This window comes from Plasmodium brasilianum, chromosome 2 (assembly GCF_023973825.1).
Source record: "Plasmodium brasilianum strain Bolivian I chromosome 2, whole genome shotgun sequence".
In the NCBI taxonomy this organism is placed as follows: domain Eukaryota; phylum Apicomplexa; class Aconoidasida; order Haemosporida; family Plasmodiidae; genus Plasmodium; species Plasmodium brasilianum.
Window position 1 is genome coordinate 194,242 of NC_090115.1, and position 26,375 is coordinate 220,616.

The 26,375-nt window shown below is 20.9% G+C and overlaps 4 protein-coding genes across 4 annotated transcripts; 2 read left to right on the forward strand and 2 right to left on the reverse strand.

Annotated features, from left to right (window-relative positions):
- Window positions 1-1,572: 1,572 nt before the first annotated feature.
- On the forward strand, window positions 1,573-2,612 carry MKS88_000647 (uncharacterized protein; the record flags this gene model as incomplete). The annotated part of the gene is made up of 2 exons (XM_067217683.1): window positions 1,573-1,776; window positions 1,983-2,612. The coding sequence occupies 2 exons, from the start codon at window positions 1,573-1,575 to the stop codon at window positions 2,610-2,612; spliced, it is 834 nt and encodes a 277-aa protein (XP_067075432.1).
- Window positions 2,613-7,036: 4,424 nt separating this feature from the next.
- Window positions 7,037-12,286, reverse strand: MKS88_000648 (ABC transporter C family member 1; the record flags this gene model as incomplete). Its single annotated transcript, XM_067217695.1, has 1 exon — window positions 7,037-12,286. The coding sequence occupies one exon, from the start codon at window positions 12,284-12,286 to the stop codon at window positions 7,037-7,039; it is 5,250 nt and encodes a 1,749-aa protein (XP_067075433.1).
- Window positions 12,287-20,804: 8,518 nt separating this feature from the next.
- Window positions 20,805-21,335, reverse strand: MKS88_000649 (uncharacterized protein; the record flags this gene model as incomplete). The annotated part of the gene is made up of 1 exon (XM_067217705.1): window positions 20,805-21,335. The coding sequence occupies one exon, from the start codon at window positions 21,333-21,335 to the stop codon at window positions 20,805-20,807; it is 531 nt and encodes a 176-aa protein (XP_067075434.1).
- A 1,884-nt stretch (window positions 21,336-23,219) lies between these two features.
- MKS88_000650 (uncharacterized protein) lies at window positions 23,220-25,949 on the forward strand (the record flags this gene model as incomplete). The annotated part of the gene is made up of 5 exons (XM_067217716.1): window positions 23,220-23,323; window positions 23,478-23,578; window positions 23,698-24,568; window positions 24,960-25,025; window positions 25,787-25,949. The coding sequence occupies 5 exons, from the start codon at window positions 23,220-23,222 to the stop codon at window positions 25,947-25,949; spliced, it is 1,305 nt and encodes a 434-aa protein (XP_067075435.1).
- Window positions 25,950-26,375: the final 426 nt, after the last annotated feature.

The following is a 26,375-nucleotide window of genomic DNA, read 5'->3' on the forward strand; positions in this document are numbered from 1 at the left end:
ATAAAAATAGGAGTACCATACATTTGTTAACAGCTTTTGTTTTCCCTTAGTTTTTCAATAACTTTTCATTTCATTTAAAAACAATAAATTAAAAAATAGCATAATATATATATATATATATAAACACTCATATGTAGGTGTATATATACATACGTACATATATGCATACGTAGATACATGTTAATGTAAAGTTACACTGGTATAAATAGAACATCCGCGTTCTGAACACTGTATACAACAGTCAACCTCATATTATATACATATATATAAGCTGCAGTAAATAACAAAACTGAGTTTAATAAAAAAATATATATTTAAAAAACTACCATATTATTAACTTAAAAGTAGCGCTAACAGCAAAAGAAATAGTAATAGTAACAGTAACAGTAATGGTAGTAAAGCTGACAACCATATTACTATTATTACATGTTTTAATATAAATCGTTTTTAATCTAAAATATTAATTATAATTTTTCGCTATTTTCCTTCCTTTTTAAACCGTTAAATGTTCGTTGTAATAAATAAGACGTAATATTTTTTATGCTAATATAATAACATATTTTAATTAATTCAATACCCTCATTAAGGGGGGAAAAAATGCGTTGCCCATAGTTGTAGTTATATAAAAAGTCAAAATAAAAAGAAAAATACATACAAGTATTTATCTTCTATATATTTATATAAATATATATTATTTTATATATTTTTATGATTAAATATAATATAATAATATATACTAAAAAAAAAAAAAAAATAGAACATTTTTTTTCATTTTAGGTATGCAATTTTTAATCGTAACAATGCACTCTATATATTACTAATAACTATCTATATCCTTACGATGTTGTTATGTGTTTTAATTTATATTCTATGTAAAAAGAAAATTATATACTATATAATTTATTTTAATATATACATATATATATATATTTTTTTTTTTTTACTTAAAACATTTTAGAAATTATTCCTTTTAATGTGATAATAATATTTATAAAGAGAGAAAAAAAAAAAAAAAAAAACTATTTAATTAAAAAAATGCATTGGCTTTAAAACAGAATAATGCATAAATTTAAAAAAAAAAAAAAAAAAAAAAAAGAAAAGAAAAGAAAAGAAAAGAATAGAAAAGAAAAGAAAAGAACTGTTTTTTTTGTATATTATATAACTATAAACCATTAATATTTTATTACTTCTATTTCATAATATATATATATATATATATGTCATAATATATATAAAGCAAATTAATAAGTGCAATAGCACTTCTATTGAACGAAAAAGCAAATTTTTGACAACAGTATACAATATTATTTTATGCTCTTCAGTTGCTTATATATTTTTAAGCTAATATTTATTTTTTGCAACTATTTTTCTCCGTTTATACATATATATGTACATATGTTGTATGTATAGGGTAAAAATATATTAATTAATATAACGTTAAAAATTGAAATTGTTAATGCATTTACACAATACCATATAGAGAGAAAAAAAAAAATAAATAAATAAAATATAATAAAATAATTACAGTATTAACATTTTGCTTTTTAATTTTAAAAATATAACTTTAAGACCATGGCACGTTGTAGCGAATCAACTGCTGTTCAACCTCCAAGGTCATCACTTAACTGTAAAGCAGTATGTAAACATGTCGTTACAAATACACCTGGGTGTAATCAAACAAACTCTAATGAAAACATAAATTTAACGAAATATATACTACGTAATAAAAAGATTTTTATAATATCCATGTGCACACTTTTATGTATTGCCCTACTAGTAAGACATAGTTGAAATTGTAAAAGAACACATAATAAAAAAGTTATACCCACATATGTACGCACATGCACATATGTATATATATACGTATGAGCATTATGAGTGCCCTTTTCCCGCAACATTTTAAATTATTTACTGACTCTTTAGTTTTGTAAAAATTGTCAACATCTTATTATAATATTAAATTTTGTTTTCAAACGTTATAGAATATGTTTATTCCTAAAAATGATGAAGTCTTAAATTTACAATTAAATAGAAGAAGATACTCAAGGTCATTAGCTGGAGAAATGGAAACTCATTCATTAATGAGTAGTAATTTAGTACGTGACAGTTATGCGGTAGATGAAAATGAAAATGATAATCTGTGTTTCCTTACTCATGATGAAGTAGAATCCTTTATTAACGGTTCAGATGTTTATATATTTTTAACAGATGATATAAAGGATAAAATAAAAGATGCAGTTAATTCTAAAACAAAAAAAAACGTGTTCTCTAACATTTTTTATGGTTTATGTGAGCTACATAATAAAAAATATATTAAGGTGGCGGATCTTATGTATCAGAAGGTTATGATGTTATCTAATAATCTTAACATACCAAAAAAAGAACAATTAAAATGTTGGTATTTTGTATATGATGTACTTATTAAAAAATTGTTTAGATTTGACAATGATAACCGTTCTGCTTTTAAAGGTTTTATGCGTAAAAAACCTTCTAATGAGGAATTTACAAAATTCATAAAAGAAAGACTTTATTTGTTCAATGAGTTTTCTAGAGATACAATTTTTATGGCCTTTAATAAATTGCAAGAGCAGTTTGAAAAATTTGTTTCATAAATTTGATTTTTAAATAAACATTCCCAAAAAAAAAAAAAAAATAAAACGCATGTGAACATATGTTATAATGAACAAAACATAAAAAGAGCTTATACTCAAAAAAATATCTTTTTCGATATTTTAAAGGATAAAAACAGAGCAGCAGAAGTAGAAATGAAATATATAATAAAATTCATCTGACAAAATAAAGATTTGAAAAAAAAAAAAAAAAAAAAAAAAAATCAAAAATTAATATGTAAAATAAAGTGTAAAATATTATTTTCTTACAAAGACACAATTATTTAACATAATATGGTATGAGGCTTATTTTTTACTATTAATGATTTTGCATTATTTTTTATTTTTTTTGGACGCATAATATTTAATGAAATTAAATTTTTCATGTATATTTTTCTGTTACACTTTTAAATTATACATTTCCCTTTTTAATAAATTTATGTTTTTTGACTTTACATTTTATTGGTTTTGTATTATTATATATACATATAAATTATCATATTTTAACAAATAATAATAATAAAATGTATGAAGTACCAACGTAAACAACACAAATCAACATAATAATGGTAGCCAAATTGAGTTTCTTATCAACCCTTGATATATTTATATATTTTAATTCATTATTTCCATATATAAAAGATTAATTATTCTTAGACGCTCCAAAAAAAAATTCTTGTATGTTCATAATTATTAATAAAATTTTAAAAATATTTATATATTAAAAAGTACATAATTTGTTTTTTTTTGTTTTTTTGTTTTTTTGTTTTTTTGTTTTTTTGTTTTTTTGTTTTTTTTTTGTTTTTTTGTTTTTTTGTTTTTTTGTTTTTTTTTTGTTTTTTTCGTTCATTAATTTTTTAAGTGTCCCCAAACTTATTATCTCTCAATAATTGTTCTCAAGTACTAATTATTAAAATAAAAATAAACTTATTTATTGCCATCCATTAAGATGAAAAAATGTATTTTTAGTTGAATATAAAAAAATATGGCAATATTGTACATTTAAATTCAATATCTCATTTTGTTTTCACAGCATGATAAATATATATATATATATATATATATATATATATATATAATGAGTTTAAAAATTGTGTGTGCAAACCAACTTTTTGAATATTAATATATTTTTTTTTTAATTAAATTTGTCTGCCTTATTCAATTAGTTCTCCCTTATATTTTTTATAAATTTTGAAGCTGGAAAAAAATATTATTTTTATGAACAAAATATATGTAAAAAAAAAAAAAAAAATATAGCTTTCTCTTTATACATATCCCCATATTGTACATTCCTGAAGCTAGCTTACATTCACACTGGATTATATATGTATGCATATATTATATGCATATTTGACCAAATGTGCTGTAATAGTTTATTGCACACTCTCCAGTTAAATTTTCAGGATTTTTTTAAATTTACTTCATAACATATTTTTACGTATTACGAACAGCACAATATTATGCGTTTATATATAAACAAATACAAACATATTACTATATATGCATATATACTCATATATTAATTATTAAAACTTATACACATTCATAGATATACAAATTTATTAAAAGAATATGAATTTTTTATAAAATAAAATGAACTAGCCTTCGTTATTCCACTTTATAAAAAAAAAAAAAAAAAAACGCCAAATAAAGCTTTTTACACATATATATTTAACAATTTATGTGAGCATTACTAGCGTGCTGCTCTTATACCATACAGACATTTATACATATATACATACATATGTACACACATACATACATATGTACACACATACATACATATGTACACACATACATACATATGTACACACATACATACATATGGACACACATACATACATATATGCATGTACGTTTATATAATTACCGTATATATAGAGTACAAAAAAAAAAAAAAACAATTTAACGAATTCCTTACCAAAAAAAAAATTCACTGTACTTATATATAGGAAAACCTCATTTAAAAATTTACCATTTTGTTATATAATAATAAATTAAAGCTCGAAAAAAAAAAAAAAAAAAAAAAAAAAACTGCATTGCACAACAAAAATTCGTATTAAAAGCTTTTATATGTACACAAGACGACTTATCCAAATTGAATATATAACACGTATATATAATATATAAAAAAAATTTATATTTTAAAATTGCAAGACTTATACTTTTTTATAATACCATAGTTACGTTAGAACTATATATACATAGTATACATATTTTTACTCAAAACAAATGTTATCCAACCAGTTGAGTTGAACCTAAATAAAATGAACAAGTTTACTCTTATGTTTGCTGCACCCAGAGGTTGTTAAGTCACAAACAGGAAAAATTCTTTTTGTTTTTTTCACGCTGTATTACAGTAGTGAATATAACATAAAAATAAATATATACACAACACCAAGCAACAACAAGTGTGTAAATAAATTATATATTCATTGTGTGTATTTAGAAAAAATGTAATTTTTTTCTGAAGTAAATATTTAATAACTTAAAAATGTATCAAAAGCATAATCACACGTAAATAGATAGATACAATAAAATTCATGTTAATAAAAAACACATGTTTCATTTATTTCATACAATTATTATATTGCAACTATTTAATGTAATTTTAAGAGTAACTTTAAAAATGGGGGGGATAAGCCACAACAGACTCTAAAACAAAAGTTTACCTTCATGTTCACAACACCCCACGGAAAATAAAGTCATCTACAATTTGTACAATTATTCCATGTTCTTAAGGAACTATTTCCTAGTTCATATATCACAAAGCTCAACAAAAAGGTCATATAATTATTTAGGTACCCCGGATGGAATATACGTATATATATATATATATATATATATATATATATATATATATGTATAACTATCCATTTCCCCTTAAATGAAAAAAAAAAAAGGAAAAACGAAGGTATATTTCTCGTTTTTCTCAATAAACTGCTTTATCGTTATTATCGTACCTTTCCGTTGTTTCTTTTGAAAAGGACAAAAAAGAACTCTCATAGGTTTTCTACCTCCCCCGCCTTAGATTTTTCCCTTTGTAATCTGCCTGACCCTAACTATTTTTCACGTACCATTTAATTGATTATTAATTTATCATTCCTTTGCACTATTTTATCCTTCCCTCATGGCTTTTATTTTCTCTCCATCAACTACACGCATTTAACCATAATCCTCGTAAATTATGAATTCAAAACCACGGACCTTTCACCCAATCATAAGGGGTATATCCATTATTCGCAGAAATGTCTATTTATTTAAACAAAGTAAAAAAAAGTATTAATAATTTTTTAAATTTTTTGTTTTAATTTTTATCTTATTAAACAAAATACAGAAATAATGGAAAGAAATGAAACATCCTACAAATTTATTTAAAAAAAAAAAAAATAATAAGCACCTCATTGTTGTTTATATAGTAGTATTTGTATATACACACTACAAAAACATGTGTAATAATATATAGTACATAAAAATAAAACTGCCAGATTATCTGCCAAATAAAAAAAATTCTCCCAAACATGTAAAAACAGAAAAAACAAACAAATGGACACGCAGAAAAATAAAGCTCTTATATATGTGAATACCCTTTTATTGTGTTTCATGAACCATCCGGAGGAACAGCTGAATTTTGTATGCGAACATTATTATCTATAAAAATTAGCACTCATATTTTTATTTTATATTATCTTATCATGTGTGCGCAAAACTGCATAATTTGAAATTACTACATATTGTAACTGATAAACTAAGAAAAAAAAAAATTGTTTTTTTGATGCTTATTACTCATATTATGCAAAATAAAAACTGATAATATAAAATAAACTTTCCTTTTAAAGTTAACAATAGTTAAATACAAAACTTCATAGTTCTTTTCACGCAAAAAACATGTTGTATTATACATTTACATACATGTACAATATCAATATATAAGTGTAATAATAGGCCAAGAATTACTATGTATTTATTTTGGCACATTTATAATTTTCGTTATAATGACCCATTTATTCGTATGATTATTATTCATATTTAATGAGTTTTAAGAACTATTCTTTTTTGTTAGATTAATATATAGTAACAGAGAAGAATAAATGAAAACAAAAGAGAATAGAACAAAAAAAAAAAAAAAAAAAAGAGAGGGACAAGGAGAAAAAACTATATCTTTTAAGCCCATAACATTTGAAAGGTACAAAAAATTATAATTCATTTTATTTGTTCATTATGGAAATGGAATGGACACTAAACGAAAGTGATAAATAAATATATATACATATATATAAATGTATACATGTATATATATATATGTATGTATATATGCAAATCATACGATTACAAGATTATTTTTAACATAGTGAAAATTTGCAAACGGCACATACTATTATATATATATATATATAATATATTTGCACATGGATAAAACTCCTTCATCAACAGTCTTTCTCTAATAAGTCCGCTAATTCCGATTGCGTTTTTATATCTTTACAACTACAGCGATAAGTGATTTCCCCGTTTTTTAACACATATATAAAATCACAACAAGACAATGTATTAGTGTCATGAGAAATAATCAAAACTGTGTTATTTGGAAAATAATTTCTTATAATGTAATTGAATGGTTTTGCGTTACTATTCAAAAAATGATTAAAATACGAATCAATATTATTAAAAGCGAAAGTAGGAATTTCATCAATTAATATAAATTTATATTTATTCCTATTCAAATAAAGTCGAACTAACGAAAGATACCGTATGCAACCATCCGTTAAAGGAATAGTATTACTTAAAGCGTTTATCTTTTCTTTCCTTTTTTTTTTTTCTTTTTTTCTTGTCTCATTAACTACATTCTCCTCCTTTTTTATATATATATATTTATCCAAATCGTTGATACTTAAATTTATACCAATTAAATTGAAAGATTCAACAATTTCTTTATCTGTAAAATTTTTATATGGATCAATAAATGTTCTTACATTCCAATTATGAAAAACAAAAGAAGATTGTGGTAATACACTAATTATACTATTTTTCTCCTTTCTATGAATAGTTCTAATATCTCTACCTTCTATTGTTATTTTTCCACTATTAATATCAATTAATCCTAGAATACATAAAATAATTGTGCTTTTTCCTGACCCCGATTTACCTACTATACCAATTTTTTGATTTTTCAAAGCATAAAGATTAATATTTTTTAATGATGGTTCTTCATCTATATAACAGTATTTACAATTGTTTTTGTCTAAAAGGAATTTTTTCTTATAACTAACAAACACATTTTCAAAATAAATACCATACTTTTCTTTTGATTCATCCACATAAGCGGGGATATTAATGATAGGTAAAGATGAATCCTCATCTGAATTGGATATATTTTTCACTTCATTTTGCCCATCCACTTCAATTTTTACTACATTTTTTCTTTTCTCATTACATTTTGCCACTAGTTCTTTTTCTTTATCTAAACAGCTCTTCTCATTAGGCAATTCTGAGAATTCTTCTAATCTTTGCACACAACACATCTCTTTCTCCACAAAAGTGTAGTCAGACAACAAAATTTTTGTAAGGATCCCAAGTCTAGATGAAAATGTTATACAATATCCAACTGTACTTATAAGTTTCTCGTCATTTTTTTCTCCTGGTTGCTTATTTTTTCCATTAAAAAATATTTGAGGATGCATAATGAAGTAAGTAGTCAATATTAGAACGATCAGCCTAATATAAAAAGATGCCCATATAGTTATTGCCCACTTTAAAAGGTAGTAATTTCTGAGTGTGTCTACATAATGTGCATAAACACTTAAATAGTAAGAATTTTTTTCATATAAATTAATTATATTTTTCCCTAATATAGTATTACTATATATATTACATAATGGGGAATGACACCTTAAGTAACCCCTTTGAGCTTCTTTACATCCCTCGGAATATTTTTTAAAAACAAAAAAATAAATTAAAAAAACAATTAAAGGAAATATAATAACAGAATCTTTCATCATAAAAAATAATAAAATTACTGAAAAAAAAAGTCTAAAAAAAAGAAATATAACTTTATAAATTCTCTTTAAAAATCCATTATCTAATGAATATATATCAGTAACAAACCTATTTATAATATTTCCTAAATTACTATTATAATATATATATATAGGTGCGCGTAGAATACAATTTAAAACATCCGTGTGCACTTTCACCGCTGACGTTACTGTACCATAGATTATAAACATGAAGCAAAAAAAAGATGCTATTACTGATATTATTGGTAGGATCACAAATAATTTTAGATACTTAGCTTGCTGTTGTAGAATTTCATTAGAATGTTTTTTATCATTTCTTGAAATTATACTAATCATACTTAAAATGAAAAATTTTATTTCATCTGTGAATATAGATATAAACATAAAAATTAGTATATACAATAGTACAACATACCCAACTTTTCTAAAGTACCATGTGTACGTTTTTAATTGTATGTTTCCTTTAAAAATTGAATCTTCATCACTATCAGAAGCACCAGAAGGGGTTACAGAATCATTATATCTAAATTCTAGTGATGTACTTTTCTTAACATTTCGATTTTCATGTATATAATATTGTTCTCCTACCAATTTTTTAATATTATCACTATTCAACTTTTTATTCATATTAAAAATGTAGGTATTTTTTAAATACAACGAATTGAATGAACAACTTTTTTTCGATTCTACATCACTAACATTATTTATTGTAAAGGAATCATTTTCATTTATCCCTTTTAATGGTATAATACTACATTTTGCATACTCTGTTTCATTATGTTTTTTATTGCACTCTTCTGTTTCATCACCCAACTTCAATTTTGTGTAAGCTATATTTATTTCTGTTTTATTGAAATTATTTTCCTTTTTCATGTTTATATTGTTTCTTTCTATGTATTCTGATATACTTCCTCTATATTTTAGTGTTTCACTCTCCAACTCGTAAATATCTACCGTATACTGAATGTTGTCAATAATGTCATTAGTTAAAAAGTTCGAAAATGTGCTTTCATTCATAGAAACAACAAAACTACAACAATCTTTAAAACTTTTGTTTTCCTCTTTGCAAAATAAATTATAAAAAATATTTTTAGATATGGCTGGGTCTAAAGATGTAAACACATCATCAAGTAAATATAAATAGAAAATATTTTTCTCTATTAAGTAGGTTTTCATTGAGTGTTCACTGAATGGAACGATGTGGTTAAGAAAGGTGCACTCATCATTTAAATCATTTAAAAATTCATTTGCACTGATTTCCTTTTTAATACTTTTATTTACATATATATCTTTTTCACAACAAACACTAAATTTATACATATGCATGTAGTGATGATACAAAGCTCGAGCTAAAGAAATTCTTACCCTTTGTCCTTTACTTAAGTTATGTTCATCGTTAATATATCGCATATCTCCATTTTTAAAGGAAGCTAAATCATTTAGTAGTTCACTCTGTACAATTGTATAACGATAAATTTGTGAATTATATTCATTTCCAAATAATATCATTGATCTGATATGCCCTATTGACAACCAGCAATCCTGAGGGACATATAAAATAGGCATATTATACAAAAAGCTTTTAACATAAAAACAACCATGTATCAATTTAAGTTTCCCTAAAATGGATTGAAAAAAAGAAGTTTTACCTGACCCAACATTTCCAATGATTATTGCTATGGTATTATTTTTTAAATTAAAGTTCGTATTCTTTAAAATGTAGTTAAACTTGTTATCACCCTTTTTAATTTGGCCAAAAGAACAATTTTGTAATTTTATTATTATATCAGTTTCTTTATTCTCAGTTATAATAATATGATTGTTATTTCTTTTCTCTTTTTTCACATATATATTATTATCATTATTTCTCGAATTAAATCTAGTCTGGAAACATATTTTTTTAACATTTTTATCTCTGTTATAATACAAATCTGATAATATTTTTCTATTTATTATATCTATATGTTTACTTCTTTTACTAAAAAAGAGGAAGCAAAGGATTTTCCTAAGCCTCTTTTTTAGTTTCTTATAATATTTTCTGTAAGTAGGATAATATTCTGTGTCACTATGTAAACATGTTGTAACATGTAATATATTAGAACAATTATTGTTTTTTAAAAAATATTTAAAATAATTATTAATATCACTATAATATAAATGGTAATTTACATATTTAGTTATACGTTTAATATTTACTATTCCTTCTATTAGATGATTCATTAAATTTGGAAAATTGGAAACACTTGAAATTAAAGATTTGTACACATATAATGGCATAATAATTGAACTAAAATTAATTTCCTTCTTATTATCTAACTTTTCTCTTATAAAAAAAAAAAATAACACCACTTCAACTATATCAGATGATACTGCATTTATGAAAATTCCTACAGTTCCCAAATAAAGTCTTATTTTACAAAATTTCATTTCTTTTATTCGAAAAAAGTTTATATAATTAAAAGCAAATGATTCCCAATTAAACATTTTTATTAATTTAAATTCTTTCAATACATGGTGCATATTATCAATTCTTTTGTCTCTATACTTTAAATATTTATTCTTAAATAAACTTGGTAAAAATTCGAACAGAATCATTATGCTATATAGTACAATAGAAAGTGAAACTCCAGTTTTTACAGCTTTGGATCCCATCCTTAAATAAAAAACATAAAAAGATATATGAAACTTAACAATTATACTACATAAACTAATAATAGCACCAACAAATAGAACTAACGACGGAACATCTGAAAACATTATGTTATAAATATTTAAATTAGATGCATCCTCTTTTTCTATTTTGTCTTCCTCTCTAATCATATTTTTCTTTTTAAAAAAATTTATTTTGTAAAAATTTTTATTAAACAAAAGATCAATATTTTTTCCATAATATTCATTTATACCACAAAAAGTCTCATTAATTTTATTATAAGAATAATCTCTTTTTATATCATCTGCGAGCACATATAAATAGTCCCCTCCATCTTTATTTATATACTGATTGATCAAATTATTATTATAACTATATAAATTAATTCTGTAGAGGAAATGTATTAGAGATATTTCCATATTTACCAGAAATTCATAATAGTAAAAATTCAAAATAGAATCAAAAAGAAATTCTATAAATAATAAAGCAACGATATATAATCCAAATATAACTTTTGAGCTATTCAAAAAAACGGGATAAGATGCAATAATTTTATCCCTCAAAATGAACATATATTTATCTATACATCCTCCAGTGATAATTATGAAAAAGGTATGTAAAATATTAAAGAAAATTATTAATATTATAGGGACCTTAAACGTTTTAAAGATTGACCATAGAATATTATTGTAATGTATGTTATATTCCTTGTTTTTTTTTATGTCCTTTGAATTAGACGGAATTTTTACATCAACCTCCTTTTTTTTATAGAATTTATTAAAACTATATTTTTTTGCAGTTATTTTTCGTAAATTTTCTTCCAATTTAGATGTATAATATATCACATAACTTTTTTTTCGTAACTCCGGAAATTTAATTTCTTCCTTATTAATATTATATAGCAATCGTGTTACCCAGTGAAAGGTTATAAAACTAAAAAATGACACATATTCAGTTTGTTTTTTCTCATTGTTGTTATTTAAATTCTTTTCTTTTTTTTCATATTTAGTCATATTTTAATTTAATAAATGGTTATTCAATGTTAATTTGCTTTATTTTTCTTACGTAAGTATAATACATAAAAAAAAATTGAGAAGTGTAATACTGATATATATTAAAAATAAAAACTTTTCACCTAACCATTAAATAATAGCACTTTTAAAAAAATATAAACCCCTTTGTTACAAAAAGAAAATCGATAATTTATAAACAAACTGAATAATGTTCATATTGATATATTAAAAATAAAGCTTTAAGCATAAAAAACATAGTTATAGAACCTTCATAATTACCACAAAATGTTCTTACAAGGTTGGTTTTTGTTAATGTTCATGAATACACTAAAAAAATTAATTACTAAAACATATTTATAAAATGGCATTTATTTTACCGAGAACGTCCTTATTATGTACAAAATAATACATATATTAAAAAAAAAAAAATACATATTCTTATGAATCTTTGTAGATGTAATAAGAGAATTAAAATAAAAACAAAAAAGTGAATGTTTATTTTAAAAATAACATAATTTTAAGACTTATATGTAAATATTTACATAAATACTGTACTAAAAGATAAATATCAAATAGAAATTAAACGCCTTCTGTACATTATATCTTATCAAGGTGTAAAATAAGAAGAAAATATAAAACAAAAAAAATGCATTATAAGCTTTTATATTGAGGGATTAACGTGAATATTAAAAAAATTTCAAATATAAAACTGGGGCATTTCAAAAGTTGAAACGATGTTTTGATGAGAAATAATATTTAAAAAAGTTTTATGTGTTAGTATTAATTTTTCCATTTATTGAATAATATAATATATTAATCTTAGAACAAAAAAAATTAAATTGAAAAAGTTTTTTCCTTAAGATAGATGCAGTAATGAACATCTTAACATAGATGATATATTTTTAAAATTACCACATTCCACTGTATTCTTTTGAAAATATAAAATAAAATTTGCGTTTTACATTATTAATGGAAGGAACACCTGAAATTTTTTTGTAAATCATTTCCATTTTCTTTAAGCACAAAATTGACTTTTAAATCCATGTTAACTTCACATATATTTGTTAAGAAATAGAGAAGTCAAATAATTTGTTTTTTATTTTTGTATGAATATTTCATATTGTCCTTTTTCACATTTGCTACATGTGTTTTCTTTAATTTCATAATTTTTCAACTACCCGTGTTAGTTTTATTAGTAGCAGCAATATTAAGTAACAGTTTTTTCATAAAAAATTGTGTTATTTTTAATGTGGAATCCACTGTTAATAATTATTCTTATTATTATGTTCTTGGTATTAACTTTACGTTTGTAATTTATTATTAATCCATTGATTTATTATATTAATTTTTTTTTATTGTTATGTTAATGCATATATATGTCTTTTTATTGCACATATCAACTTATAAGCATTTTTTATAAAAAAAAAAGAGTTTTCTCATTTTAGGAAGTGCAAAATTCCTGTAATTGTAGAATTGACTAAATCTTTATGTTACATATAATTTTCTTCCATTTTTTTTTCCTTTCTATATTATGATTTCCTCTATGTATTGTTTTATTTATTTGTTCGTCGTGTAACTGATTTACTATTTTATTCTAAATTACATTTTATCCTTTCAGAATATCTAAAATGTATAGACTTTATATTCTAACATGAGCGTTAAAGTATTGCTAAGCATGTATATATACATACATTTATCTTATGAAATTTTTAAAGAAGTTTTTAAGCTGTATTTTAAAAAGTTCTACATAAATTACAAAAGTTCAACGATAATGTGTAGGATTAATATCTACTTTTCAGCTTTCTTTCGTTGTAATGCAACCGATATGGCGTTTAAAATAAGAATAAAATATTTTTAAAGTAAATTTTTTCTTTTATTTTTCTTACTTTCTTGTAGTAATAAAAATGGCTAATTAATGACATTATATTACATAATAATTTGCTTGAAGAGTTTTTCTCCTTTTTGAACGCATTGATAAGAATAAAAAAGTAAATTTGCATTGTTCTATGAAATAATATTATTTATTATAATATCAATATAATGGAAAAGTATAATCGACCAACGATTTGTTGAACATTACAGAAATATTCTATGCACATTTTACACATTAGTGTTATAAATTTTTAAGAATATAATATATTATTGTTTAAACATTTTAGGATCAAGTTAATTTTTTAATTAGCATTATTTATTTAAATATAGGAAATGGTTTATACATTTTTTTATACGTTAAAAAATATTTTTTTGCGCATGTTTTTTATTTTTATTCCATAATGTTATTTATTGATCTACATATTTTTCCAATTTTAGTATATTTGCTTTTATTTAAAATAATATATATAAAATTATACAAGGATATAAATATTAATACGAGCAATTGTCTTGTGTAAACCTTGCTAAGTGTGTCTATTTTTTGAAAATCTATAGATCATGTTATAAATGTAAATTTTCAAAAAAAAAAATGCTGCCATTTAAAAACTATTAACTCTGAATTAAATATAAATAAATATTTTTGCCTATACCCTAAAATGAAAAGTTTTTTTTAGATTGAAATATTTCTATGACTTTGCTTTATACTGTTTTTTATAATTTGTATCACCTTGTAGCTTGCATTATTTTTAACTATGAACCTTAATTGTATACAGTTCTTTTCTTTGCTTAATGTATGATATCAATAAGGATTTAATGCTTTATCTTCTTAGAAGCAGGGATTATATAAGCTAAAGTTATTATAATTTTCAACGTTTTATTTTTATATTAATAATGAACATAAATTTTTGGAATGTAATACTCTTCCCTCAAAATATTCATAACACTAAAACTGTGGCTATATGTAAAAAAAAATTAAATATAAATAATTGATTACGAAACCTTTTTTTTTGGGTATATTTCAAAAATGACTTTTATAAATTTGCACATTTATAAAATAAACATTTATTTTTATTTCTATTTCTTTTTCCTTCCCTTAATAAATTTAGTTTTAGATTGAAAAAAAATATAGCTAAGTTAAACCACTACTCAAAATGAACATATATATATGTTTAAATGTTTTCGAATTTCATGACAATACACTTAATGTTTACTCTGCACAGGGTCTAGGCATTTCCTATTTCTATTAATTTTCTTTCATATACCTTAACAAATATTTTAAAAATATGCATAAAATATTTGTTCATATATTTTCCCATTATGTGTTAATATTTTACATTTCTTCTATTATAACGTCCAAAATATAAACAAAAAAGATAAAATTAAAATATTTTTAAAAGAGTATTTGCTTTACACAGAATTATAAAAATTATATGTATACATTATAATATTAATAAAATTTGCATCAAAAATATAAGAATAAGAAGTTCAAACAAACAAATTTATATTAGTACATTAAAAAAACAAGCACTGAAAGTATAAATTAATTTAATATTTTATTAAGTATTGCTAAATAAACATTAAATCGCGAATTCTAAAAATTTTTTATTATTCATTAAAATACAAAATATAAAATAAAAAAAAAAATGTGTATTATATATATATATAGTTAAAAGTAATTATATAAAAAACATTTAATAACAAAGAATATTTTATTTTAATATTACACAATAAAAATAAATACATTAAATAAAATAATTCATAAATTAAATAAAAATACATAATAATTTTACTGAAGATAAATACTTACATACAATATAAATAGAAAAAGGGGATTTTAATAAATATGTAATATAATATGAAGATTAAATATAATAATTAATTAATAAAATAAATTAAGAGGAATAAATAATATAAATTAGAAATAAGTAATAATTTTTAATTATATCAAATATAATATAATTAAATTAAAAGAAAATAATAATATATAATTATATTAAGTATATTAAAATTAAAAGTAAATAATAATGCCTAATTATATTAAATATAATAAAATTAAAAATAAATAATTATATTTAATTAAATATATAATATTATAATTAAATTATATATAAATGATAATATTAAATATAAATTATAATATATATAATCGAATTTTAAAAAATTATAATTAAATATACATAATTAATATTATATTAAACATAAATAATTATAATTTAATTAACAATAAATAAATAAAAATAATTATATTAAAATTATATTATTTATTTTTTAAATTTAACATTAATAATAATAAATTATTACTAATAAATAAAAATATTCAATAACATATATTATGAAATTTATATCATTTTAAAATAATTTATACTTTAACTCTTCATTTTAATTTAGTTTTTAATAATTCGAAAAGAAAGAAAATTTATGATTAATTATTAATTAATAAAATAAAAATATTAATTAAGTAATATAATATTAAGGTTTTTTTTATTTTAATATATTTTAAATTATTAAAATAAAAAAATATATATATAATATAAATTAATTGAATATTTATGTAATTAATTAATAATTCTTTTTATATATAAATATATATTTATTTTGTTTCAATATATTAATTATAAATAAAATAATTTAATTTTATTATTACTACATAAAAAAATATAAATAATTATTCATATTAAATTGAATATAATTAATCTGTATGAAAAATAAATAAAACAATATATATATAATTAAGCAGTTAATTAAAAAAAAATAATAAATAATTAATGTATATAATTAATTAAAATAGATATTATTAATTAAACAAATAAATATTATAGATTAAGATAAAAAATTAATTAATTAATTAAATTGAAATTAAATTAATTAATTTAATAATAATTAATTATTTAAAAAAATAATAAATTAAATTACTAATATAGGCATATATATATATATATATATAGAATTTAAAATAATAAATTTAATTAAGGATACATCAATTAAATATAATTTACTTACATATAAATTTTATTATAATATTATATAATTATAGTGTTATAATTAAATATATAATTTAATTAATAAAAATACTAATAAAAACTGTTTTTATTCGTAATTTTTAAGGAATTTACATTATTAAAATAAAAATTAATATAAACAATTTACTTAAATAAATATAAAATAATGCATTTATAATTTAGTAAATAAAAAACCTACAAATAATTAGTATTACAATTAGTTTAATATATTTTTTAATATTATATGTATATAAAATCCAAATTATATAAAATTGATGTTATATGTTGTTAAAATAAAATAATTATTTATATCACATTAAATAATACAGAAATAATTTCATAATTTATTTAATTTAAACAGTTATTTAAATAAAATATAATTATTATTAACTTAAATAAATTAATTAAATAGTAAATAAATTTAATCAATTACATAAAATAATAAAATTATTTAAAAATTAAATAAATTAATAAATATTTAATTAAATAAACAGATTAAATATATATAATTAATTTATTTGTTAAATTCAAATATATATTTTTTTCTTTTATTGATTTATTAATTATATATAATAATAAAATTAATTAGTTAATTAAATTAATAAATAATTTAATTAATTACTATTTTTAATTAAATGTATAATAATTAATTTATTTATTAAATCAAAAATTAATATACATTTTTTTTTTTTTATTGATGAATTAATTAATATTAAATAATAAAATATAACATGAATTAAATATGAAATTCAAATGTATAACAATAAAACTTATATATATTAGTGAAGAATTTAAGTAATTAATAAAAAGATATATTTTATTTTATATTTTATATTTTAAAAATTAAAGTAACTGTGTTTTTTTTTTTTTTTTAATAAGTAATATTTTATTTAAGTTAAATATTTCTTTAATAATTTATCTTGAATATTATAAATCCATGATAATATGTTAAAATAATTATAATAAATTAATTTTTATAATATTTGAAATTACGAAAATATAAATATATATTAAATATATAATAATTATTTATATATTAAAAAGTTCCACAAATTTATATAATTTATATAATTTGTTAAATTAAAAGTAGGACATAATATAATAATAATAAAATGTAAAACGATAAATATAATAATAATGTATATGATATTACAATATTTTCATATTCAGTGTAATATAAATAAATTTGGTTTAATAGGTTGTTTGACAGTCTCATTAAATATCAATGATATATTTAACTTTGTAGAATGAATATATACATATAAAAAAAATACTAATGGTTTATTATACTGTATTAACATCTTTTTAATGAATAAATAAAAATATGTAATACGAGAACCTTAATTATTATATGTATAATGCCTCTTTTTTTTTTATGAACTTTTTTTTAAATTTAGTAATAATATTTCATATTAAACTGTGAAAAACTGTGTTTAGATGTAAAAAATATTTCATATTTTCTTTTTCAAAAATTTCATTTTAATTATAAAAAAATATATTATAGTGTACAATATGCGAACAAAATCATGTTTACTTATTTCTGATCATACGACTTTGGAAGTGGGACGTGAACTGAGTCTTTAAATAAATAATGTGAATAATAAAAAATATAATTTTTCATTAAATTTACATGTATTATTCCATAACCGTATTCTTATTTTTTTAGGACATTATTACAATTTTTTCTTTAATATATTATGGATGTTGCAAACTATGTATTTTTGTTAAAACTGCTTTAATAGCACGAAAAATATATACAGAAATATATGGCATTATTAATGCATCATTATCCTTACACATGTTTTCTTTTTTTTTCCAATTCAGTGTTTACTATAATATTGAACAAAATTACAATATGTAGATTAAAACATATATAAATAATCAGGATGAAACATCCATTTTATATGCTCTAAGCTTCTACTACAACATTTTATGTGTATATTTTATACTTATTTAGAACTAAAAATTATTTATAAATGGTGACAAGTTGTTATCGAGTTTATATTTAATATTTCAACAATAACTCATTTATGTTCATAGAAATAAATATAGTTTATTTGCAATTGCCGTATAAATATATTATGCACAGCTATTATCATATTAATAGGTTTTCTTATATTCCTCATTAAACTCATTTTAGTGTATTATTGGCGATGAAAAACAATTAAATTCATTATGCTTTTTTATTATTATGTAATTTATGAATATCCTTTTAATCATTAATGTATCCATTACTTTACAGTTTATTTTGCCCATTCATTAATCAGAATAGGACAGGTTCTACTCCTGAAATGTTAGTATGATAAATACATTCCTAAAATAATGAATATACAATGAAATCTCTTTCTCAAACCTATTTATGAGATACTGATGTATTAGTAATTAACAAGAAATGGAATAAAGGAAAATAAATTAAAAAATATAAATTTTCCAAGCTACCCATGTTTTAACGAAAAATATACTATATCTAATCTCACAATTAATTGTAAAAAGAAATTTTTTTTTCAATTGTACACCCCTATTTAACATAATGGAAATGTTACATTGTACCTAGTTGAAATGACTTTTTCTTCAACAGTATTAAATCACTTTAGAAAAATTGAAAAAAAAATTATTTTATAAAATAAAATAATATACATATTTTAAAAGTTTTTCAATTTTATCTTGTTCAACAGAAAATGAAAAGAAGTCTTAAATAAATTATTGAAGGTGAAATTTCCATATAAAAATAGTAAATCCTCATGAAAAATTCAAATAGAAATGAAACATCACCTAATATATAAATATTATTTGTGTATTTCTACTTTTTTTATTAATTTAATAGAAAATAAAAAATATGAAAATTGCATAAGCATTTTATGCAATAGAAAAAATATCATCACTGAATATAGATAATTAAAAATTTTTTTTTTTATTAGAATTAAAATTAAATATTTCCATTTTACACATCTGCGTGTTGTATTACCTATGAGAATGCATCATTTTTTTATGAAAATTTTTTTTAAAATAAGGCTTTTTTTTTCCTTACGTATAGTAGAAGACAATTGTATTTTTGTCTATTTTAGCTTGTTAGGAATTATTGTTCTATGAAATAATTATGTATATGTGAAAATTTTAAGTTGAAAAAGATCGTCAACAACTTATGTGTTGCAAATATGTACATGGAAGTAAAAAATTTTAAAATACATATTTCTTTTAGTAAAGTAGGTTTCAAATAAAATAAAAACGATGAACATAAAATTAAAGCTTTTAAAATAAAAATATATTTTAATATATTTATTTTCATGTATTTTGTATGTTGCAGATTACATGGAACAATATATTTTTGTCATCTTTTTTTATGTTTTTAAATATATATTTATATATGGTATGTAAATGTTAATAAAAATTGTTAAGATTTATGTTAAAAAAAAGTAATATATATTGAATACAAAAAATTATTACATTGAAAACCTTTTTTTGCTATTTACTTTTTAAAATAATATTTATTACTTAGCAATAAGGATGAAAATACAAAAAGAAAAGAAAACATTTTTTTATTGTCTGTATTTTGTGAAACTTCATATGTTACGTGACATTCAAAAACTATTTGTATGCAGTATATGTACAACGATGTGTAAAGTTAAATATATCTATTACTAAAATGTTTAATTATTTATTGATTTAATGATATCTTTAAGGCTTTGCTCAAATGATTCTATTTCAGATTCATGGAATTCATTTTTCCTAGCAAAAACTCGTGCTATGGTTTCAATGCTTTTACTATCTAAAATATAAAAATCTTCCTTACCTTCAGTTATTTTACTTTTAACTTCATTGGATTTTTCCTTTTTTAATGGATTTGTTTTATTAGTTTCTACTTCATAATTGCTTATAAAGGAGTAATTATTGTTATTGTTATTGTTATTATGATTATTATTATCATCATCATCATCATCATCGTATCTTTGATTGTTTTCATGTTTCTCATCGTTTGATCTTATTCTTAGTTCATCCCCATTTTCTAACTTGATAACATTTATATCACCATTTAATAAATTTCTAAATGCTTTAGCTGCATTTTCTGTTTCTGCAAAATTTGGATTACTTTCTTGTATTTCTCCTAGAACGAAAATATTCAACAGCGTAAATAAAAATAATATGTATAGAGCAGGCGTGTACTTTGAAGAAACTTTCATTTTCCTTGAACTGATAAAAGACAATAAATATATAAATTTAATATAGAAAAAATTAGATTGTTTGTCTTTTTAAAAAAAGTTTAAAGAATGTTTTACAAGGTATATATGTGAGAACAATTATGGTTTCGCTTAAAATGGTAAATTATAAAATAAAATTAAAATAACAATTGAGAAATATTACATTTATATTAAAAAAAACAAAAATTGTTAAAACAGATTTTTGCTAAAGGACATTGAATATTAATATTCTTTTTTTTTTTTTTTTTTATCTAGCTAAATAGCTTTTAAGAAAAAGTCTTTTAGGAATAGCTTCTCGTTAAAATACGAAAGCTACATTTATATATATATTTTTTTAAATAATCTTAGCTAGTATAAAAAAAAAATTGCAGCACATTTTGTCTTACTTAAAAAAACCCTCTTAAAGTTTTATAAATACAGCGAATGGAATTATTTAAAACATTAAATCAAAAAAAAAAAAAAAGATATCTGTTATTAGCTGTATTAAAACAACAAAAAATGAGTTAAAAACAAATAAATCTGAAAAAATTTATTCATACTGAAAATAAAAAACAAAAAAACAGGTAGTTCCTAATTTATTTTTGTTAAATATGAAATAGTATATCAAAATATTTGCATAATTTGCTCTAAAGAGTACTTCTGTTAAATATACATTAATGTTAATACTTGAAAGTGTACATAAAACAAATTTACAACTTCTTAACATATATTACACAGACATGTGCATTACATTTTGATGAAATGTGAAAATATATTATTTACTTTTTCTTTAAGTAAATTATAATATAATATATATACACATAAAGCCAACTTGTGAGGAACTTCAGTAAGAGGCATACGTTTTTTATTTCGTTGTTTAACTAAAATTTGGATCTTTTAGTGTCTTTATTCCTTCTACAAACATAGCTTAAAATTGTGATGTACATACTAAACACAATTGGGATTTTTTTAGCGGACTGTTATAAAAAACTTTTAAAATTAAAAATATATATTAGAATTATTAAGAGAGTTCTAAAAACAATCTTTTAATAATCTCTCAACCATCTCTTAATAAAATACTGTAAAAATAAGATCAAAAGAAAGGAACCTTAGGTATAACACAATTTTAGAACAATTCGAAAATGAACTTATGTTCTTCACGATTTACTTTTTCATTATTAGATCGTAAAGTTAAATGTTATTTTTTCTTGTTAATTTGGAATGATATAAGATACCCTAAAAACTTAAATTAAAATAGCGGAACTAAATACACTATGTGGAATGTGAGATTATTTAAATAATTTAATGTAAAATTTGTTTCCTTAAAATATTAAAAAAAAAGTATATTAAAGTAAAATGAGATTACTGTAGAAAAAATTATATATATACTTAAAAATTCATATACATACATATATGTATTTCTCTGTTTAATTTTTATGTAATTATTTTCATTTCATATTAAAAAAAAAAAATTAAGTGTACCAATAAATAGGCAATTTTAACAAATAGAGATTTAACTGTTCATTTATTTATCTTCAGGAGAGAGTAAAAAACAAATGTAAACTGTTTTTAAGCATTTAAGCAAATAAAACACCGTTTATTGAAGTTGCCAGTACTCTATATGTTTTTATTTTTTGATAGGGTATATAAATATAATGTAAAGGGAAAAAAAGAAAAAGATATATATAACGAAAAAAAAATATGAAATTCACTTTTTTTCTAATTAAATTCATTGTTCTTATATTGTGTATATATAAGTTTTTTTTAAAAGCTAATATTGTAAAAATATTTAAAAATATAAGATACTTCATATTCGTTAATAACGGTAGTGTTTTTAACATAGTAAAAAAAATTAACTTGAAAAAGTGTAATAAGAATATAAAGAATATGGATACACAGGAAAATTTATTTATCGATATTGGATCAAATTTAACGGATAAAATGTTTGATGGAATCTACAATAAGAAAAAGCATGAAAATGATTTAAAATAGTAATATAGAAAAATTCACCGCATATTTAAGTTTTTTGTGTGTAGATATGTATATATATGCCTACCTATATGTGCATATGCATTTGTGCACGTATTATATCTTCTTTTTTTTTTTTTTTTTATTTGCTTTGTAAACATTCTGTTCTGAGTGCAGTGTTTTGAATAGGGCAAAGAATAACAACGTTGAGAAAATTATAATAACATGTACCTGCCTGGAAGACATTGATAAATCTCTAGAAATTTGTGAAACATACGGTTCAATTTTACACTTTTAATATAAATAATATATAGCAATTTTTATTAACTTCTTATTAACTTTCTTTTTTCTTTTTTCCTTTTTCCTTTTTCCTTTTTCCTTTTTATTTTCAAAATAGATCCTGAGGGCAAATTTCTTTTTTTAACTGCTGGTGTACACCCAACAAATTGCTTTGAATTTATTGAAAAAAAAACTAGTGAAGAAAAAGACATACTGGCAAAAAAAGAATTTGAAAACTTTATAAAATATTTTAAAAATGAAAAAAACATAATGAACGAAAATTCAAAGTATGGCTCTTCTGCCGATAGCAAGGATAATAATGCAAAATTAGAATGTGCTAAAATATGCCAGGAAAAACAGTGCCCTGACGATACGCTAAAAGACACCTTCATAATTCCAGGTTTTGTTTATAATGAAAAAGATCAGTATTATTTAGAGAAATTAAAAAAAAAAATAGAAAATCATGGCGACAGAATTGTGTGTATTGGCGAAATAGGATTAGATTTCGATAGATTATTTTTTTGCCCTAAATATATACAAATTAAATATTTTATATATCAATTAAAATTAGTTGAAATATTTAAATTGCCCATTTTTTTACATATGAGAAACTGTTCTGATATATTTTTTGAAATTTTGGAAAAATACAAATCATTAATTGAAGATGTTGGAGCAGTTATTCATAGTTTTACGGATAAGGAAGAGATAATTGAAAAAATAAGTAATTACAAAAATTTATATATAGGGGTAAATGGTTGTTCTTTAAAAACAATTGAGAATATAAATGCAGTTAAAAAAATACCCTTAAATCTTTTATTATTAGAAACAGATGCGCCATGGTGTTCAATAAAAAAAACACACGCATCGTATCACTTCATTAAAGACAAATATGAAAAAAGAAATTACATAAACTTGAAAAAAATAAGAAACGTAATTCAGTGCGATGATACAACTATATTCAGGGAGCGAAATGAGCCTTATAATATTGTGTAATTTTAAAAGAAAAAATAAGATGAACATTTTAGATGTTGCATATATATTATATATATATACATATGTACATACGTAATATAGTGTATATATCTTCATAAGCAATTAAAAATATGAATTTTTTTTGAAACTTTAGTATTAACAGTGTACATGAATAATCACCCATAATTTTCAAAAGAAATTGTTTTGTCATATATATATATATATATATATATATATATATATATATAATTTTCATGAAAAAAAAATAGCAACTCTAAAGTTTAAATTTAAAATTGAAATAATTTTCTCTAATCCTCTGTTTACATTTGTAATTTTTTTTTTTCTCACGTGTATATAATTGTATATATACTTATGTGTGCATAAATTTTTAAAATATGTTTTTTGCAGAGATATAGCAGAATTAACATATAAAATAAAGGGGCCCAATATTCCTTTCGATGAATTTTGCAAGAAGTAAAAAACATTAACACAATTTTTCATACATTAATATAAAAATATTTAATATATACATATACATACATATATACATACTAAATACCTACATACATACCTACCTATGTACATACATTCATGCTTAATAGCTGATACATTTTAATTACACTTCGTAATTTTTTATTAATTTACGTGCAGCAATATTTATTAGTAAATTATTAGTTTCACACCAAATATTTTTTCTGCCAATCTTAATATCATTTGTGTTCATTTTTATTTTTCAAAGAATAAATTATGTTTGTATATCTATACATATGCATATACACATACATATACATGGTATATTACAACAGTATGTAGTTCTACATACATAATATATTTTATTTTTATTTCATTTTTTTTTTTTTAATATATGATATAAAAGAGTTAGATGTAACACACTGAATTTGTTCAAGAAGCTAAGGTAGTAAAGTTACATTTCCTAATGGTATATGCAAAATGTATATTATCAAAAAAAAAAAAAAAAGAAATAATTATATAAATATTAAAAGAAAAGTAAATCCTAGACGGCAAAGTAAAATAAGTTATTTCAGTATACGCATATATACATAACATGGATAACACAAAAAAAGAAACTGCAAAAGATACCATAAAGGCACAGTTAGAAGCGGTAAAACATAAATTTTTTTTTTTTTTTTTAATTATTGTTATAATTATTATAATTATTACCTTTTACTTATAATTCATATTTTATTGAGTATGAAAATGTTTTTTTTTTGAAGACAGATTGAAGAATGCAAAGAAAAAAAAGAGAAATATGTAAAATGTTTTAATAATTGGTATAAGAATAATTTTCTCAAGGGTGATTTAACACAAGCGTGTGATGACTATTATGAAGACTATCAAATATGCATATTAGTAATATATACCAAAATCAAAGGATAATCATACATTTAAAATAATATGTATGCGCATGCGTGCTTATATACATATGTGTATATATTGTGTATGTTTATATACATATATATACTTACACGATATATGTGCCGTTGTAAAATAAACAATTTATTCTTTTTTCCATATATAGAATGATCTAAATAAAAAGGGGTTCGGGCACTTAACAAATCTGCAGAAAGAGAAGTAAATGGAAATAGGTACATAACACAAAAGCGAAAACAGAAACAAAAGTTAAAATTGCCATCTAAGTCCTTTAATAATATTCTATGCATTTTGTCGTATTTATTTATTTCGTTTAATTTCATTTTTTATAGCACATTACATCCATATTATTTTCTGCTATACCTAATTTTCTACTTTTATTGGCACATTTTTTTTATTATTTGTTTTATTTTACTTATTCCCATTAACTCT